Source organism: Vicia villosa, linkage group LG7 (genome assembly GCF_029867415.1).
Source record: "Vicia villosa cultivar HV-30 ecotype Madison, WI linkage group LG7, Vvil1.0, whole genome shotgun sequence".
Taxonomy (NCBI): domain Eukaryota; kingdom Viridiplantae; phylum Streptophyta; class Magnoliopsida; order Fabales; family Fabaceae; genus Vicia; species Vicia villosa.
This window is the reverse complement of record NC_081186.1, coordinates 90637313-90658456: the sequence shown is the minus strand read 5'-3', so window position 1 is coordinate 90658456 and position 21144 is coordinate 90637313. Positions and strand designations below refer to the sequence as shown.

Sequence of the window (21144 nt, the reverse complement as noted above, 5' to 3'; positions counted from 1 at the left end):
TTTGGTTGCGGATTACACTGTCATCAAACTTATTGCTGCGGTTCTCGTGGTGAATTGTATTAATTTGGTTGTGGATTACGCTGTATCAAACTTATTGCTGCGGACTGCAGATAATGTTGATGCTCACAAGGGGATTTCAGTCTATGGAGTCTTCCGTGTCTTTTCCATTTGCTTTTTCTTCTTAATGAAAATCTTTTTCCATAATAATAATAATAATAATAATAATAATAATAATAATAATAATAATAATAATAATAATAATAATAATAATAAAAATGGATATGAATTGGTGCCATGACAACTTAGTGTTAATTGATCCTAAGAAAGATCTTAGCTCAATTTTTTTATTCAAAATGAACAGATCAATGATGCCAAAGAAATAACTTATCTCACTAAAATCCGAAATCTCTATGTACAATACATATATATCAAAACTCCTCAAGTCTAAACCATACATTGTATGACATGTTAAACCTACTCATCAAGCCAACCTGCTGAATGGTGGAGTGAATATTCATAATTAGGACCAGCTGCAAAACCTGCCGGCACAACACGATCAGGAGTCTGGAAACTTTTAGTCTCACTACGAGTTTTCCTCTGATGGCTAGACACTTCTTTTACAAGCCGTGTTATGGTTTTGGCTTTTGAGACCGCCCCTTTTCCTTTAAACAATTGTGAGGCCACACCCAGTCCTCTTCTATCATTTTTCTTAACTTGTGTTCTCTTCCCAGATGTCTTCCAAGACTGGCTAATCTTAAACTCATGTTTCTTATCACTCTCCTCTTCAAGACTACCATGCCGTGAACTTCTTTTCTGACTTTCATTTACGCATGCTTCTTCTTCTTGAACATCAGTTGACTCTGGGAGATCATGATTCAGCACCAGCTTGTCCTCAACATCTCCCAACTTTTGCTTTCCTACCATACCCTCCAATAATATTGAGGATCTGGCTTCTTTAAATGAATCCACCAAACTACACGCAAGGAAATTATCGAAAGTACACAAGTACAAATCAATATCATGCTAAATAAGTACATAAATTAATGGAAAATTTACACCTAGTCTAGTTTGTGAAACTATTAGCTATTTTAATTTTCTAAATATGCTCATTTTAACTTGCTAATAAGATATACTCTTAAAATGAACAATTATGATGAAAACAACTATTTTGGCCTTTTCATTATTTTCAAAAAACGCACATAATTAACACGTAAAATTAACACAATTTAAGAAATAAAAATATAAAATGTTTTGAAACGGGGAACACGGCCTTAGAATTCAAGATTCTTAAAAAAGGGTGAGGCATTAATGTGGCAAACATTAAAACAGAAAGATGCCAAAAAGGAACAAAAGAATGAACAGGCAAGAAAATCAAATTAAATAGACATACCCTTTCTCTGAATCCGCATCCAGTGGAGACAATACACTTCTAATAGGCTTGATTGACAGGGTCTGATTATCTGCATCATCAAGCTGCTTGCTTTGTTTTAAACCTTTACTCACAGGAGCTGGAGGCAATGTAGTTCTTATAGGTTTGATCGACAGGGTTTCATTGTCTGCATCATCGACCTGATTGTCATGCTGGGTTGGTTTAAAACCTTTACTCATAGAAGCATTCAATTTCTGACCAGTTAGGTTTGAGACTGATTTCTTATTTTCAGTCAAAACCCTTCTGGATGTTTCATTTGATGTGTGATTATTTGAAGGCAGTTTTCCAGTCACTTTAAATCCTGCAACAGTGCTCTTCCCAGATGATTTATCAAAGCCGACATTGTTCTCCAATGCAACTCTTTCTTTAGATGCTTTACACCCTGCTGTGGTGCTCTTCTCAGACAATTTATCAAAGCCAATATTGTTCTCCAATGTAGCTGTCATTTTAGTTACTTTAGATCCTGCAGCAGTGCTCTTCCCAGATGATTTATCAAAGCCGACTTTGTTCTCCAATGCAACTCTTTCTTTAGATGCTTTACACCCTGCTGCGGTGCTCTTCTCAGATGATTTATCAAAGCCAACATTGTTATCCAATGTAGCTGTCATTTTAGTTACTTTAGATCCTGCAGCAGTGCTCTTCCCAGATGATTTATCAAAGCCTACATTGTTCTCCAATGCAACTCTTTCTTTAGATGCTTTAGACCCTGCTGTGGTGCTCTTCCCAGATGATTTATCAAAGCCAACATTTATCAAAGCCAACACGGTCTCTTTATTTACTTTAGATCCTGCTGCAGTGCTCATCCGAGATGATTCATCAAAACCAACATGGTTCTCCAATGTAACTGTCTTCTTAGTTACTTTAGATCCTGCTGCAGTGCTCCTCCCAGATGATTTAACAAAGCCAGTATTGTTTTCCAATATAACTCTCTCTTTAGTTGTAGGCTTCAACCTCGTACTAGAAGTGTTAATTTCCCGAACACTAGCTTTAGCATCAGGGAGTTTTATATGATCTTTTACAGGAGTCCCAAGCTTCTCATTGATCTCATGATTTGCAGTGCTCTTCCCATATGATTTAACAAAACCAACATTGTTCTCCAATCTCTCTTTAGTTGTAGGCTTCATCCTCTTATTAGAAGTATTAATTTCCCGAACGCTAGCTTTAGTGTTGGGGAATTTTATATGATCCTTTACATGAGTGTCAAGCTTATCATTGATCTCGTGATTTGCAGTGCTCTTCCCAGATGATTTAACAATGTCAACATTGTTCTCAAATATAACTCTCTCTTTAGTTGTAGGCTTCATTCTCTTATTAGAAATATTATTTTCCAGAACACTAGCTCCAATGTCGGGGAATTTTACATGATCTCTTACAGGAGTCCCAAGCTTATCAATGATCTCGTGATTTCTAGTCCAATGAAATGATAAATAAAATTACACAGGGCTTTAATAAGGACAAATTTGAAAAACGAAAAAAATTAACAGAATACTTACAAGCAATATATAAGAATGCGATTGTGTGGCAAAAGACCTTCCCAAGCCCTTGTTTCAACACCATCGATGTCAAAAGCAATCCCTCTGCCAAAAATCAACTTGAGAATTAACCCCGTATACAATATCAATTAGAATCATAAAAAGGGTAGAAGCAAAGTAAAAGAGAAAACGTACATCGGCAAACATTTGCGATGATATGACTTTGGACATCGGTTACAAACTCCAAATTGCAACTCATGTTCCATCTTATTCTCCAATCCTTTACAGACACAACAAAAATGAATTGGACATGTAAAGGGTTTCCCCTCGGCAAAATGTTTCTCAGGAGGAAGTAACTTTGCGACACAATGTGGATGGTAGAAACGGTCACATGTTTCAGAAGCACATTTAAAGACCTGAAAAAGGGATTATCAAAACTTTAGTTCCTCACATCATATCAAAGCTCTTCTGCTCATAACATAAAAACTCTGGTTTCAAAAAATCATTAGTATCTTAAACAGTCCATTAAAATCAATGCCAGATAAAAATAAAAATAAAAGACACTGAAATAAGAAAACCATGTGCCGAAATCAGCATATCACGGGAATGCATGGTAGGAAAACAAGGATGGATATGCTACATAATGTGTTATGTGCAAGGTATGCTTTGAAGAAGAATCGGTTTTACAAGGATTGAAAGCTCGTCTTTTCAAAATTTGTCGCCAATACGCAATGAGTTAAGTAGATACTATTGTTGAGAAGGGAAAAAATCCAAATAAAATAGGCTTGTTTTGTTTACAACAGACTGCCTCATACTTCTAGATATTTTAAATCACACAACAGGTTGCCTCATTCTACATGGCAACGGATTCTCCTCTCAATGCATAATTTTTGGAACAAGAAATATTTCGTTTTAAAAAAACTAACAAGGACGATCGAGCACATCATTTAGCAACTAAAAACATATTCATGAACTAATCAGCATGAGAAACCTATTTTATTTTCTACAGAAATACCTCGGCACCCTTATCTTTATCAGACGAACCCAGCTTGCCACATGCAAAGCATTGATGCTGACGATATTCACAATTTTTACAATAAAATGTCTCAATATCCTGCATTTATTTTGCAACAGGCAAACAAATTTTTACATCATTATCTGAAGCGGAAAAGAACAGGAAAAATAAATATTTAAAAAAAAGAAAAACATCAACATACATCAACTTGCTTCTTTGTAAATCCAAGAGAATCACACATAGATTCCCTACCATCCGCCTTAGTAGCATGAAAAGACCTCATGCATGCTCCATCACACCTGCAAGAAATTTGTTAAAATGTATTTCGGAGATACTGGAAATGGTAAAACTATAAGTTAAATGAAGGACTTAGACTTAAATGGTTTGTCTTTAGACATGATTCACAGTAGAGAAATTGGCTTTGTCTCATTCATATAGACAGTCCAAATTAGTGGCAAAAGACTTTTGATGTAATTTGTTTGTATCTTTAGGAAGAATTATACTAGAAACACCCTTTTTTTTAACACACACTCTTTTGTTGGTTGAAATTCAAATGGGTCCCATTAAATAAATTCTAGGACCTACATGATTTTGTAAAATCTATTTGAATTCCAAGTTTTATACTAGAAACGCCCTTTTTTTTTAACACACTCTTTTGTTGGTTGAAATTCAAATGGGTCCCATTAAAGAAATTCTATGACCTACACGATTTTGTAGAATCTATTTGAATTCCAAGTTTCCAGCCAATAGAAGAGTGTGTTCCAACCAAAAGAAGAGTGTGTTGTTAGTACTCCTCTACGTAGGATTATATCGTAGAATCAATCAGTTGTTCAATTTTGGAAATAATTTTAGGACTTATTTCCTGATTATTTATAAAATTTCACAACTTGTTTTTTTATTTAAAAGTGATAGATATTTCTCATAATATATTGTTAGTATAAAATAGTACTACTGGTTCATTAGCATTTTGTACCCAAATTATCGGGCGTCATAACAATACTTTATAGTCATTGATATATAATCAATTTAAATAAGCTGATAAGAAGAAGAATTCATACATTATAAGATCACCACCATTGTCACACATTGCACAAACGGAATCAAACAAATCATCCTCTACTTTTGAGTCTTCATCAGTTTCTTCGATGATGTCATTGTCACTATCTTCAGATTCCTGAAATCGAGTAGTAAAACCTTAAATATAAATTATAATAACACATGCCTAAATAAAACGAATATAAGGGATATAATATTTCAGACAAATCATTTCTGATTAAATAAATTAAATTAAATATGCAACAAACCTCATAAGATAGTTTTTCATACTCTGGCTTGTCCCCTAAAACTGTGCGCAAAAGCTGTTTACATCATCACAGTATTCTCATTAATATGAAGCACACATGTGGAGAACTACAAAAAACAAAGTATCCTAACCCCTCAGAGCCTTTAGTTGAACAAATCTTTTTTAGTTATACTTAATGAGTAAAAGAATTTTTTAATAAAAGAACAAAAATTATATTTAAATTTTAAACTCTTATAACAAAAATAAGACGTGTGTAAATCAAACATAACTGAAGAAAAGAAAATTTTAAGAGTGCACAGAACACAAACCATTCATTACTTAAATATGTTATGACTGCATTATTTTCCAAAAGTAAAATGCAGAGAAGGAAAACGTGGAGAATATTAAAAGAAACAGGTTAACCAATCAACACTAGTTTGCAACGTTCAAATCGTTTACAATAAAGCACTAATCAAGATCATACACCTTATCTAGTTCGTTCCTGTAAGCAATCCACTTCGTGCACATGATATTCTTAAGCTAGAAATCTCATAGATCTATGACTAACTCAAAACAAATAAGGATCATATAGCCTGATTAATAGTTAAATACTTAATAAAAAGGATGCAAAGTTATTAAGTTTGATGCATTCCTCCTCTTCCACTCAACTAACAATGTCAACCAATGCTTTTGACATACTACTATTAACCATTCACAAATTACTGATAAACACTAGTCTTTAAGAAGTATTCTGAGTCTCGACAGATGCCACCCCATTCAAAATTCTACTTAAATATGTCATGTTGTCCGCCATATATTTCAAATGATCAAAGAATATGATAAAGTAGAACCATTTCACCGCTGATACTGTGCCTTGAAAACCAAGAGAATAAGCCAAACAAATCCAGAGGGTTTACAAAAACAGCTAATAAAATCTTTTTTGTATCACCCAACACATGAACACAAACACCATCTTCGTGGCAACTAATTTAAACTTAGTGCAAAAGTTAACTTCTATAAATTAAACTCATTGCTAAAATATAAAAATACAATTTTAATCACAAAATCAACCCGTGTTTGAATGATTAAATTTCAATAGGGGATTGGGGAAGAAGAAGAAAAAATAACAGTTTCCTATTAAGAAAGAAAATACAGACCTTAGACCGAGCAAGGAAAACATCTCTTCTGGTAGCTTCACCAATCAAAGGCATATGATCCAGTAAATCCTTGTGTGAAGGTTTAAACCCATAAGAGCTACAAAAACATTCATTTAAAAACCATCATAAAATGCACTTTTCACATAAACCATCACTCATCAACTTTAGAAAAAGAAAAATACCTCAAATCTCTATCCTTACACAAGTTACTCCAAAAAGAATCAGTAGATAATCGAGGTTTCCTCTTAACACAATGAAGAAAGTAAAGCGTAATTATAACAGTTTTAACAGTATCCTGAAAGCTTTTCCGCGGCTTCTGAAGCTTAATCCACCTCCTATCCTTCGACAGCAACAACACCTCAGGCTTTAAACCAGAAAGATCAAACTTCCAAGCAGTAACCTGCATGAAAATCTTCTGCAATCCACTATCTGAAGTTCCATGCAGGAATATCTTCCCTCTGCTGCCATCATCAACATTCGAAACCTCGGAATCTCTCCATTTAAGCGGCAAAACAGAAAAAGATACAGGCTCATCATCGTCATCTTCAAGATGATAATTCGATACAAGCAGAGACTGATACTCAGTCTCGGATTCATCATCTAAATCAGCGAATCGTCTCTTCATCTCAACAAATCCTTCTACACTATCAAAATACAATGAAATCAAATTAAAAACAACAAATCGCAATGCTAGCTATGATTCTATGAATCAGAACACAATTAGGGTTTGAAACTCCGTATAATAGATCTATGAATCAAGAAAACCCTAACTCCTAAATCCGGAATCGGAATAATAATGCAGAAAAGTGAAATTAAGAACAGAAAAGGAAAGAGAGAAAGAGAAGTAACCTTGAATTGATTATCGATGAGGTTGCGATGTGCGAGAGCGAATGCGATTGTGAAATCGAAATCGAGAGAGTGTGTGGTGAGAGTGAAGCTGAATAATGAAATTCTCGTGTTGCTATGGAAATAAATTGGATCACGAATTTTGGCTTAAACCCTTTTGTACTCGGAACGCTTTTGCCGCTATTTCTCTGATAAGATAATAGAGACTCATGACATCGATTCACTATTTGATTAAAAGGTAAAGATTTGCTCGTACAAAATATTTCATCAAAAATATGTCAATATTAAATAAATTAATTAAAAAATATTTATATAGAAAGTTTTTATTTGTAAAAAAAAACAAATTGATTTTGTATATATAAAATATTTTTTAACTTTTTTTTAATCTTTTGTTTGCTGTGTGAACTGATATGATTTATAAATAAAATATTTATTTAAATTTATTAGATATATATGACTTTGATTTGATTTGATTTTAGTTTTAAGTTTGATATTATTTGAAATCGATTCAGATTTAATAGTTAATTTAATTTATATTTTACTTTTATCCAAATTCACCCCTCATTCATCACCATGATTCATTTGATAAAACCATTAGAATAGTTTTAAATAAAGACTTAAAAAATATTTAATAAAGATATGGTAATAGATCTTTGGGTGAAAACTATCATAACTTTACTAATTTTTTATAAAGTTGCAAGAAAAAATATCTTATTTATGGTATTAACATGTCTTATTTGAGTAGATAAGTCCTATCTAATAGAAAAGGATAATGATAGAGATTGTATTAAATTCATATTTTTTTTAAGAAAAATAAATATTTGTTTGAATTAAAAAATCACATCAATTTTATTTATTTTTAAATTATAGAGCTTATTCGATTGAGATTTAAAGGATTTTAAAGATTTTTTTGTTGATAAATATATTTGTAGTACTTTTTTAAAAAAGCTTTTTTGCTTGTAAGTATCAATAATTTTTTTAAAAATTATGAAGAAAAAAAAACAGCGTGCACTCATAGTATTTAATCAATATTTTAGTAAACTCTAATAAATTTTGAGAAATTTAAATAAGACAATCATAATTTTTTTAAAGTTAACGGAATTCATAAATATTCAATTAAGATTATTCAGAACTTATAAAAAAATTTAATTAAAAAGTCTATTTTAATAGATTTTTCAACATAAAGGATTTTGAAAGACTTCTTTAATTAAAAATATGCATACCAACATGAAAGAGTCTATTGACTAAAATGAGAATATTTCTCCACATGCATAAAGAAACTCTTAAAACTAGAATAGAATATCGCTAAATAAAATTCTCAACATGAAAGAATTTTATTTAGCGATATTCTATTCTGGTTTTAAGGGTTTCTATTTTGATTTAGTTTTGTGTCAATCATGCATCAAAATATGAGCTTAGTGCATTTGCATATTTTTCTCTTTTAAGTTAAGACTATAATGTTTTATAAAAGGCAAATTTTCATTTTTAATGAAGATGAACAAGTCATTCTCTCCATTTAATTAAACTCGTGTTTGGTTTTATTCATTTGTGCCTAATAGTTGGAATCTTAGCTCTATTTAGGCCAAAAGAAGAAAAGAATTGCAGAGTTTTATTTGACTTGCAAACATAAAATAGTTTAAACACGAGGGTTTAAAAAATGTCAAGAAAAGGTCATTTAGTCAAAACACGACACTATACGGTGAATGAATGAATCTCAACCTCACGAAAAAAATAACAGTTAAAAGAGTTAAAGAGAACATGAAATTAATCAAACTAACTAATGCAAGTTTCTTTCTTTCGGTAAGGATTTTATGATGTAAAGCTCCAACAACATTGCATTAATGGTGTGATTGAAGCATTACAGATGAGGATCTCACTTATATAGATGTGAGAAAATGAAAGAAAAGTGGTTACAACAAACTTCAGCTAGGTAGTTACACAATAACCAACTAAACTAACTATTAACTAAAGAATTTTAATACTCCCCCTCAAGTTGGGAGATATATGTTACAAATTTCTAACTTGTTTATAAGAGCATGGAACAAATTCCTTAGGAAGCTTTGGTGAGAGGATTGGTCAACTGGTGTTTCGATGGTTCATGTATCAACCTAATGAAATTTGCAGCCACATGTTCCCTAATAAAGTGACAATCTATGTCAATATGCTTGGCTCTCTCATGACTCGTTGGATTATTCGCCATTTGAATGGTCGATGTGGTGTCGCAAAACACCTTACATGAAGAAACTTTGATGTCAAAAGCTCTTAGAAGTTGTCTTAGCCACAATAACTCATATGTGACTGAAGCTATGGCCCTATACTTAGCTTCAGCTGATGATCTCGACACAGTGACATGCTTTTTGGACTTCCAAGATACTAATGATTCTCCAATGAAAATACAAAAACCAATGGTGGATTTTCTGGTTGTTGTTCAACTTCCCCAATCTGCAGTAGAGTATGTAGAAATGTGAAGTGAGGGATTTGATGAGAACATTATTCCTTGACCCGACGTGCCTTTTAAGTACTGCAAATTGTGGTTGATCCCATTTATATGTTGTTTTCTAGGCTTTGACATGTATTGACTGAGCTTATGCACAACATATGAAATGTCTGGTCTTGAAATGGTAAGCTATAAGCCCCGTCCCATGTTATAAGCAAATTTCACCTTTTTAGATTCATTGAATAATTAATGTATCTAGACTATATATAAACCAAATACATTAATTATTCATGAATCTAAAAAGATGAAATTTGCTTATAATATTGGACGGAGGGAGTAATAGTCTGCCAATGATCCTTCTATATTGAGAAACGTCTTCAAGTAAATGACCTTCTTCATCTTTAAGATTTGCACTAGGATCCATAGGTAGAGAATGGGGCTTAGCATTCACACATCCTGTATTGATGAGCAGTTACAGTGTATATTTCTTTTGACATAAGTGTATCCCTTTGGTAGAATAAGCAATCTCTAAACCAGGAAAATAATCCAGGTCTCCCAAAAGCTTTAACATGAATTGAATTTGAAGCATGTTTTGAGTTTCTTGGACAAGTTTAGGATCAGGATTGGCAAGGACAATGTCATCTACATAGACCAAAAGGACAACAAGAGAACTACTCATTCCTTTTGTAAATAGGGAGTGATCTGCTGATGACTGCGTGTCATGACAGCTGTGGAAAACTTGTGATACCATTGTCTCGAGGCCCGCCTTAATCCATAAAGATATTTGTTGAGTTTGCATGTCAAGTTCTCCCCCTCACTTGGATAACCAAGTGGAAGATCCATGTAGATTTCCTCAAATAATTCACCACTTAAGAAGGCATTATTAATGTCAAGTTGGGTCAACTTCCATTTCTAAGAAACAGCCAGACTGAGTATAACTCTGACTGATGTGAGTTTTTCCACTAGTGAGAAGGTATCTCTGAAGTCAAGGCCATGTTGTTGAGTGTAACCTTTTGCAACAAATCGAGCCTTGTTTTTATGTAAGGATCCATCAGCATGATTCTTGATTTTGTAAACCCATATACATCCAATGGTCTTTTTTACCTTTTGGCAGAGGTTGTATAGTGCAAGTACCATTTGCTTCTAATGTTGTTATTTCTTCGTTCTTGGTTGTACACCATTCAGGAATTTTGGCTGCTTGATGGTAGAAACGTGACTCATAGATAGATGCCACATTCATGACATATTCCTTGTATTGTGAAGACAAGTTGTCATAGGATGACAACTGAAAAATGGGATAAGGAACATGACACACAAAGTTATTGAGGTTAGGAGGAGTTCTACGAGGCCTGTTGGATCTTCTGAGTTCAGGTGGATTGTGGTAATGTGGAACAATAGGATTTGCATTAGATATATGGTCTGCAAGAACATTGTTGTCAAGTTCCTTATCAGTAAAGTTTGGCATATTATCTTCATGGTCATGGGGAGAATGTACACAAACACTATTGGGTATGACTACATTATGAAAAGGGTCATCATGTGTGTTATTGTCATAAATGGAGTGGAAAGGAAAGGTATCTTCATGAAAAACTATGTCTCCATAAATATGGAAGATGTTAGATACAAGGTCATAAACTTTGTAACCTTTATTCCAGCAGGATAGCCAAGAAATACACGAGGAATAACTTTGGGTGTAAATTTGTTTCTTTGTTGAGGGATAGTGGAACTGTAGCATAAGCAGCCAAAAACTTTGAACTCAAAATATGTGGGTAATTTGTCATAAAGAAACTCAAATGGTGACTTACATTTCAGGTTAAAGGAGGGAGTTATGTTTATGATGAAGGTGGTTGTAGCTATGCAATCACCCAAAAACCTGCCTGGCAGCTTGGCTTGAAACATCAAGGATCTTGCTACACTTAGCAAGTGTTGAGGCTTTCTTGCCACTACAAAATTCTGCTCATGTCTGTAAGAACAACAAATTTATGAATGGTGCCTTGTTCATGAAAAAACTGAGTTATTTGCAGTTTCTTGACATTGTCAGATCTTATAGCTTTAATAACCTTGCCAAATTGAGTTTTCACCAGGGCAAAGAATTGTTTTATCTTGATAGGAGCCTCTAATTTGTTAGATATCAAGTAAATCCATGTAAATCAACTGTGGTCATAAAAAATTGTTAGAAAATATGAATTTCCATCCTGAGTAGTTTTTCCTAAAAGGTCCCATAAATCACAATGAATAAGATAAAAAACAATAGGAGAAAAATTATTATTAGACTTGAAAGGAAGCCTTTTCAATTTTGCAAGAGGACAAATGGTACATTTATTGGAATTAAAATTAGTGGGCACAATGAGTTTTATTTTACTACTAGCATTTCTTAACATAGAATCAGAAAGATGTTCTAATATATGATGCTATAGTTTGGCATTGTTATTGTGTGAAAATGAATTACAATAGTTAAGAGTATTACAAGACCTAAGTGAGCTATCATGAGACTTGAAATTGTTGGTCCTGAGAATGTATAATTCAGATACGAGGTCACCCTTGCCAATCATCTTAGATTTTTTTGTGTCCTGGATGAAAAAATAATGACTGTCAAAGATCAACTTTAGGCTGGCTACCAAAAACAACTTGGCAACTAAAATGAGATTAACATGGAATGCGGGAATGTAGAGGACATTATCAAGAATCAACTCATTATTTATGATAACTTTTCTAATGGTCTTTACCAGAATTTGGACTCCATTAGGAAGAGTGACAAACTTAGCTATCAAGGGTTGATAGGACTCAAAAAGGGAAATGTTGCAGTAAATATGTGAAGTAGCACCTAAATCTATGATCCAAGTACTAGAGCATTGTGATTTATGTGAGTCAATAGTAGAGAAACTCATATCTATGACTGAGTTGACAGATGAATTGGGCTCAGAAAATCCAGACTTGGACATTTGAGCTTACAGATACTCAATAAGCTGCTGGAAATTTTGTGAGGACATGGGTGTTATATCATATCTTGCAGCATTGCTTGAAATGTTCTGGTCATGAACATTGTTGCTTTGTTGCAATGGCTTAGATCCTTGAGTAGTTTTCCTATATCTTAGAAGATAACCATGAATCTTGAAGCATTTTTCCTTGAGATGGCCAAGCATTCCACAGTGAGCACAAGTTGGTCTTTCTTTCTTGTAGTTCTTGGAACCAAGTTGAACAACACATGCCATAGGTTTTTCACCACGAGGAAGTGAGATGAGTTCTGTTTGCTTCTCATCTTGAGTAACCATTGAAAGAACAACATTTATGGATGGTAATGGATCCATAAGCAAGATTTGACCACACGCCTAGTTGAATGATTCATTGAGTCCCATCAAGAAAGTAAAGGTGTGCTCACTTTGAAGATGATCAACAATAGGTCGCACCCCACCACAGTGACATGTATGAACCGACCTAAATTCACTTAATTATTCCCACAACAACTTGAATTGAATGTAGTAAGCACTTACAGTTGAATATCCTTGGATGCAATTCATAAGGTTCTTCTTCAGTTGAAACACATGAGGCTCATTTTTTTGCTGAAACCGATCATGCAACTCGCGCCATATCTGTGTTGCATCGACTCCATATATCACACTTGCAGCGATTTCTTAGGATACTGAATTGAGAATCCAAGATGACACGGTGTTATTGTTTCGCATCCAAGAACGAAACTGAGGTGAATTTTCTTCAAGTTTTAGAATTGTGCCATCCACAAAATATGTTTTATTCTTACCATTAAGGGCCATGATCATGGCACGGCGCCATGAATTGAAATTATCGCCGGTGAGTTGTTGAAATACTAGGACAACTTCAGGATGGTCAAAAGAGTGAAGGTAATAGGGATCATCATAGTTAACCATGAGAGAAAGGAATCATGAGGGAAAAAATGAAGGAGAAGAAGATGACGATGACACACGGTTACAGGGGTTCGGAAGCGAAAATCAAAAACTTTCTCCTAATATCATATTATAGTAAAGGGATTGTATGATGCAAAGCTCCAACAACATTGCATTAATGGTGTGATTCATCAAGCATTGCAAATGAGGATCTCACTTTTATAGATGTGAGAAAAGAAAAATGGTTACAACAAACTTCAGCTAAGTAGTTACACAATAACTAACTAAACTAACTAAAGCTTAAGTAACTTAACTATTAACTAAAGAATCATTATCAATGAAATATATGCTCACAATTGAACCAAGTGCATTGAGGTCGGAAGTGATTAATGATAGAAAAAGTTATGTTCTATTTGATGCAAAACCAGCCATCTGAACAATGGATGGACTATAGTACATGTGTGTTATACCAATAAATTACAAGTATATGACTATGTTGAACAATGGAATTATTGCTTTTATTGGCACTTTGGACATTTATTAGTCAAAATAAAAATGTCTCACTTGCAATGTCTTTGTTGGTGTGATTTTGAATATGTTCATAGATGCTTCTCTGAAATCCTCACTTGCAATGTCTTTGTTGGTGTGATTTTGAATATGTTCATAGATGCTTCTCTGAAATCCTCATGCATCTCCAAAATATGAGGATATTTTAAGTTTTTCACGAGGGTGTGATAGCAACTCATTGGGTACCTCTACTAATTCCCATTTATCAGTCCTCTCTCCAAAGAACAATAAATTTGTGTACATACTATAATACTATTCACATCTATTCTATTCTATATGTTTGTACATTAGACATGTAACATCTTTACCATGTAGTTTGAGGTTTGTCTCAACCTTTGCTATTATATATCCATTCCGGTTCTAACAAAAACAATGCATGTTGTGAAATAAAAGTCTTGCAAAGTGGACTCAAAATAGCTCATCTTCGACAACTCCGCCATCAAACTCGAGTTGTGAAGAGACTGTTGTATCATGCATGTTGTAAATGAAAGTCTTGCAAACTGAACTCAAAATAACTCATCTTCGACAACTCCGCCATCAAACTCGAGTTGTGAAGAGACTGTTGTATCGGAAGTGGTGTCATCAACACTCAAGTTGGAGAAATCACCATTAAGGGAGGAATATGCTTCATCGTCACCGCAAACAGAAGGTGCAGGGGAAGCATCAGGTGTTACGTTAGTGATAGTGCTGACAGGGGAAGGAAATGAATCTGTATCTTCGGTCTGTTGTTGGAGACTCCAGTACATTATACTAGCTGCTAGAGTCAGAATCATCTTCTGATTAACCTGTCATAAGTTCAACAAAAAATTAAGCACGACTTCGATAATGTAATGTTCGGTGATATGTATGAACTTGCATAAGAGATACAAAAGAAACACACTGGTGGTTGGAACTATACCTCCATGATATCCTCGGGTAACAAATATATGGAACAACCAAGCTTTCGAGCGACACTGATTATGTATGTGGCATTCAACTTCTTTTCATCATCTATAATTTCAGAAGCAGCCAAAAGTTAATTCAATTCAACAAAATGATAGAGAGTAAACAATTGATTTAGTCCCTTAACTATCATACTCTCTTATTTGGTCCATGAACTATAAAAATAGGAAAAAATGATAGTTCATAAACCAAATAGGAGATTGAGTGATAGTCATTGATTGTTTATTTAACTATAAAAATAGAAAGCCAAACTCAATGGTATTGCATTTGCATGGAATCATACCACTTTCACCCTTGGTGACTAGGTTCCAATTGACAACCCTTGGCTCTACAGCACTCAGAAGTTCAAGGAAAAAGAGTCCACTTGATATGCTCTTATCCTGCAACACATAAAATTGTATTGAGATAGTGTCAAACAAATAAGTCATTGTTTTAAGTCTTTCGCTGTCATGCATTCCTAACATGAAGTAAAAGAGAATGTTTAAAAAAAACCTTGAAACTCTGAATGTGAGATGTTCTGCCAATGCTATTCACTTTTCTGTTTGCCCATTTCAAGATATCAGTATCACTGATCTCCTTTCCTTGGGAATGAGATCGCAAATTTTTCAACAGTTGAAGCATTGTGAATCTCATCAACTGCCACAATAAAGCTGAAAAAATAGAACAAATTATCATTACATCATGAAGACCGAGTTTGTTTCCTTTCCGCAACACGCACAATACAGTACTAGTTGAGGATTTAAATACCAAGAATTAGCTTCTTATTTCCTTGCACAATGTCATTGCCAGCTACATTGACTAGAGAGAACTTCAGTTGTTTACTGACTTTTATGACCTGATTGCAGTTCTCGACTTTTCTGAATGGCATTCTTATTGGGGGTCTTGTTGCCTGTTTCCAGTTAACCGATCCTGGAAAAATCTTGTCTAGAACTTCTAGAAGTATCCACCTACACACACACAAAAATAAAAAATAAACGAAAGTTGAAAATATACATAAAAATAGATCCATATTATGATGATTTAAAGTGAAATGATATTGATACATACCCGTTTCGAACATCCTCAAATAGATTATTTACACGAGTAGAAATTCCAAGACTATTGATCCACATCCTGAAGCATCTCTCTTCTCTACATGTTTGCACATCTTCTGTCATCATCTCAGCATACGACATCTTTTTAGTATCTGTCGATAGGCCACTCCTGCAATTTATAATAAAAATTGTATCAAAATCCATTTCATAGCTGTGATGACATTGTTGTGCAGAAAGGAATAAACCTAATGAGTAAAGTTAGTTATACAATTTAATACCTGTGATGAAATAATTGTGCGACAAATGCAAGATTAAGATTTGAGGTACCCTCGGTAATATCTCTCGAGTTTAGGTATCTTTTGCAGCCCACTTTCTCGGCATGCTCAAGCACAAGATTTGCTCTATCATTGGCATCTTTAGTATCTAAGGTGGATGGATTGCAATGTTCGGGAGCAAGGACATTAAGAAGATACGCATAAGCCTCTCCACTCTGTAAATGTATCGGCAAAAATCACTTAAGGATTTTGAATTGATAATGTCTGGATTCAATGTCAAATTATAGAGACAAAATGCTCATAAATCCAATGAAATAAATAAAAACTCAGCTTCCTAGAAATACATTTTTTGAATTGTGAACCTTTGAGCACGGATAAATACAAACAAAACAATCAAATTGTAAGATAGTTAAAGAGTACAAAACTTTCCTAACAATTAAAATGTTATTAAAGAAGTGTTCGTATATAAACCTTCAAATCAGAAGAAAAATTCTTGACAGTTTTCTCGTAACCTCCCCTCTGGAGATGAAAATTCATCCATTTTAATAGAACCTTTTCAGGAGACAAATTAAGAAGCTCTTCAATGTCCTGAGACCAATACAAAGTAAGATTAATAAGTTATTCAAAATTTGATTTAATTGGAATGGATTATAAACATTTAATAAGAAAAAAAGTTGAACATCTCATTACTTGGCTATCATCAACCAACTCCACAAGTTGAGGCGTCTTTTTAAGGCTGAGATCCGCCAGAAGTTGGATCTGAAATTACAGGAAAGCGAGAAACAAACAAGTAATTAACCATTCCATATTCAAGCGATCTATTAGGCCATTAATAATAGAAACATATAAGCAATTCAAATAACTAAACTAAAGTAAAAAATGTAAATGATGTTATAAAGTTTAATTGTTTACCTTTATGATTTGGGAAATCAATCCTAGAACAAGATGAGGCTGCAACATAAAAAACCAAACAGTAATGTCACAAACTATAAGAAGCTCGAGTAAATATCAATAGAAGATTATTTGCAAAAAAACTCACTCTTCCTTCAACTAAGTCCTGTGTTCCAATGTTTACCACTGTGCAGCCGATAGCCTTAGCTGAATTGAGGCATAGAGTATGGTTCTCATTTCTCTCCCAAAGAGTAAGATTTCGTTTCGTATTGATGGCTCGCTCGTCTATAGTCCCAGGCACAGCAACATTAATAAGCTTACTGCAGTAAGACCCGCATATATCAAAACTGGTGTTACATTAAAGTCTAGTATAGACATAAGCAAATGCAAAAATCAGCAGACCCTGCTTATATACCACAGAAGAATGCCATCTTTTGAAAGATCAAATAGATCATTTGTAGCCGGATCCAAAGGAAGATATTGACTCAAAAATGGATCATCGCCGAGGTAGCTGTTTATATGAGCAACATAACATGCTTTTTCTGATTGGCTGATCGTGTGAAGAAGGGTAGTAATTGTGTCCTTAAGGAATGATGAGGAATGCTTCTTTCCACCTTGTTTCGTTGTAACTTCGCTTCTCAAATTCAAATATGCCTGCATAAAGGTCATATACATACATTAAGCAACATGCATTATGTTTAATGCTCTATAACACAAACCATTTCCTAGCATTTGAACACAACTTCATAGTCTATAATCCTAAGCATTGTCGAACTCCGTGATCAATCATTCGTGTTCTTGTGTACATTATCTTATCAGATTACTTTAGAATCTAGTTTTCTATTCAAACAAAACATGTTTCTATTGATATAAAAAACGAATGAGAAAACTATAAAATTACACACCTTCAAGAAGTCTTCAAAACCAACATCATTGGCAAAATCATTGCCAGATTCATTCAAGATCCCCCTAATCTCATCTTCATTATACATTTCTACAAATGCCTTTAGCTTCATCATCAAAGATGATAAATCTCCAAATGTAACCTTCCCATTCTGATTTTTAAAAGACACAAACTACACCACCACAAAGGTAAACAAAAACATGCAAAAATCAAACTTGGTAACAAAATTGGATCAAAATAACCATTGAATAAGGAAACAATCTTACTTTTGATTTGAGGCTACGAAGTTCAACCTGTGTAAACTGGCTTTGAAGCCATTGATCAGATACAATAACACCCTCAAATTTCGACATCTTGGTAATACTAAATCAATCAGCAACACATAAAAAGATATAAATCCAAATGCAGACACAAAATGTATCTCCTTAAAAGGAACAAAAGAATAAGAATGTTGTATGGTGATTGGTGAAGTATTCAACAAACTAATGCAGACAAGGTCAAATCTAGAACAAAAACAAACCAAGTGGTTTTACGTCCTGTAAATCACCAATAAACCGTCCAACGTTATCCTGACAGAAATCAGAAACAAAAACATAAGCTAAAAAAAGGAAAACAGAATTGAATACAGAAACAAAAAAAGTTTGTTAGATTAATTAGTTACATAACAATATTAAAAAAAAAAACAGCATAATAAAAAAAATGAGTAGAAATTGTGAATTTATTGATAAGAAACTAGTATGAATGAAGTAATAAATGAGAAGATACCGATATACATGAAAATCAGATGTGAGTTGTTTAAGGCTCTCAACCGTTCGTAATAATATCAGTGGGAGCACAATGAATGAATGAACATGGAAAGAGAGAGAGAGAGGGAGAGAGAGAATTCTTGATGGAGTGGCAACGTGAGAGAGAAGAGAAGTAGCAGAGGACTGATTCGAGGACTTGTTGTTGTTTCCCACGTTGGTTTGTTATTGGGCGCGTGATGATGAGCGCGTGGGGAAGTGATTAGCGGCAAGAAAGAAAATGAGAATGATACACGTTATTCTGTTGGGTGTATAAGAATTTTGTTGGTTTGTGCAACCGACTTTGATTTTACTTTTTTGTTATTATTTTTATTTGAGGCTATGAATGAATGGATGAATGTTGTTGAATAGAATTCAATGTTGTGAATTGTTGTGATCTCATCAAAATAGATTCAACATCGTGCTGCAAGTAACAGCTGGCATGTGATTTGATTTGGAAACAAATTAAGCAAACATTATTTTAAATAATATTATATTTATTACTCTCTTTTTAATTATTTTCTATTACTTTTTATAATTATTGAAATTAAATATTACTTTGAATTTTGAAAATAAGAATTTAAAAATTCTTTTAAAAAGCAACACTTGAAAAAAAAGGAAGAGAGTATTTATTTATAGTATCTCATCAAATCTAGTATTACCTTTTTTTATTAAAAGAACATTCTTAATTCTATTATGAGAAATGTTTATAGTCTTTATTTTTAATTAATAATTTTGCCAACCTAAATTATATTAAAGTCTGTTTGGTAAAAATAGCGGTTAACTGATAAATTAGCTGATGACTGATAGTTTATAGCTGATGGTTGATGACTTATAGCTGATAAGTTAATAGAAATGGTATTTTCTCAAAAAATGGTATTTTATGTTGGACATATGATTTCATACACAAAAGTGCGTGAATTATGTAGGTTTAAAAAATTATAGTTTAAAACAATTTTAAAAAATAGATTTTAAAAGCATTTTAATAAAAATGTTTGAATATTCAGCAAAATTAAAGTGAAAAATAAAAAAGTTAAGGATATAAAGATAACACCAAAGATTTATAGAGGTTGAGTCTTAAAGAATTGACCCACTCCTCTTCATAAGAACTAATTTTAACAGTAACCAATAATATTTGAGAGTTTTTAAAAGGTTAATCTTATGAACTCCGTTATACATAAAAATAAAGTTTCATGTTAAATTCCAACCAAACAATAAATCGAGGAATGAATCAAATAGTTTTCAAGTCAAACAACGAACAAAGCTTTGAGCGATTAGTCTCTAAACCAAACAGACATTTTGCATAGGCTAATCTCGAAGCAAATTGGAGGTCTGAGTTGGCTATCCTCTGAATTTAATCGAGGTTTAAAACGAGCTGACCACGAATCGAAGTGAGATTTTTATCGGGATGATCTCGAGCCTACTAAGCTTTTATACATGTTGAACTCATAAATCAAGTGAAATTTTATTCCAGCCCCAAGATAATCTTGAAACAATTGAGCTTTTGTACACGGTTGAGCTCAAGAACCAATGTGAAGATTTTTCACTAGCTATTCTTCACGAATCCAAAATGAGAGATTTTCTTCAAGTGGCGTAGCTCACGAACCAGATAAAAACTTATACTAAGTCTCCAAAGAGCTTTTATATACAGGTTTAGCTCTAAACCTAAAAAATTACTTCTTAAGAAAAAATAATTCACTAAAGAGGAAAAAAAACTCTTGGTAAATTTACAATAATGTTCTTTCTTAGAACAACTTCCTCACTAAACTCAGGAACGTTTCTCAAAGTGATATGACTAAAAATATGTGAGAGAAAGAGAAAATAATTGAGAGAGAGGTGAGATATCTCGAGTTTTTTAGATGGTTAGAAATGAAAGGAAAGTCATCTAGTTATAGGCCAAGATAAATAACATAATCGATTAGCTAATCGATTATTACTTCCCAAATTGAAAGGGTTTGATAGAGAGTCATTATCAATCATAAAAATACTATAATAATTGATTATGGGCTTGATTCAACCTTATCTAATCAATTAGTTAATTGTTATAATCGATTAGACAGTTCAAAAACTTGTCCTATTCAATCTGTCAAATTTTAATTCATCTGGCTAGGTTTCAAAAACATTTTTGGTGATTTTATTTGAAAAAAAAGGCTTTAAAAAAATACGTTTGTGTGTGTGTGTGTTTTAGCCATACTATTTTACAAAAACTCTATTGTATTACAATACACTGATCACTCAAACAAACATGATC

The 21144-nt window shown here is 33.3% G+C and overlaps 2 protein-coding genes across 3 annotated transcripts; both read right to left on the bottom strand.

The window, feature by feature from the left end:
• Positions 1-286: 286 nt before the first annotated feature.
• LOC131615766 (protein ENHANCED DOWNY MILDEW 2-like) lies at positions 287-7420 on the bottom strand. 2 transcript variants are annotated; one of them, XM_058886921.1, is made up of 11 exons: positions 7205-7420; positions 6538-6999; positions 6356-6452; positions 5221-5274; positions 4975-5090; positions 4119-4215; positions 3917-4015; positions 3097-3317; positions 2923-3006; positions 1391-2836; positions 287-973 (listed from the first exon to the last, which is right to left on the bottom strand). In XM_058886921.1, the coding sequence occupies exons 2-11, from the start codon at positions 6978-6980 to the stop codon at positions 475-477; spliced, it is 3156 nt and encodes a 1051-aa protein (XP_058742904.1). In that variant the 5' UTR covers positions 6981-6999; positions 7205-7420; the 3' UTR covers positions 287-474. The 2 variants fall into 2 exon arrangements, with proteins under 2 accessions (XP_058742904.1, XP_058742905.1); XM_058886922.1 differs by having other exon boundaries at positions 6538-6994; positions 7205-7410.
• Positions 7421-14230: 6810 nt separating this feature from the next.
• On the bottom strand, positions 14231-19134 carry LOC131615764 (fimbrin-1-like). Its single transcript, XM_058886920.1, has 16 exons — positions 18877-19134; positions 18632-18680; positions 18378-18474; positions 18113-18283; positions 17623-17861; positions 17356-17527; positions 17229-17267; positions 17007-17075; positions 16788-16904; positions 16320-16531; positions 16055-16210; positions 15755-15954; positions 15500-15657; positions 15291-15387; positions 14964-15055; positions 14231-14850 (listed from the first exon to the last, which is right to left on the bottom strand). Exons 3-16 carry the CDS (start codon positions 18462-18464, stop codon positions 14572-14574), a joined length of 2088 nt encoding a protein of 695 aa, XP_058742903.1. The 5' UTR covers positions 18465-18474; positions 18632-18680; positions 18877-19134; the 3' UTR covers positions 14231-14571.
• Positions 19135-21144: the final 2010 nt, after the last annotated feature.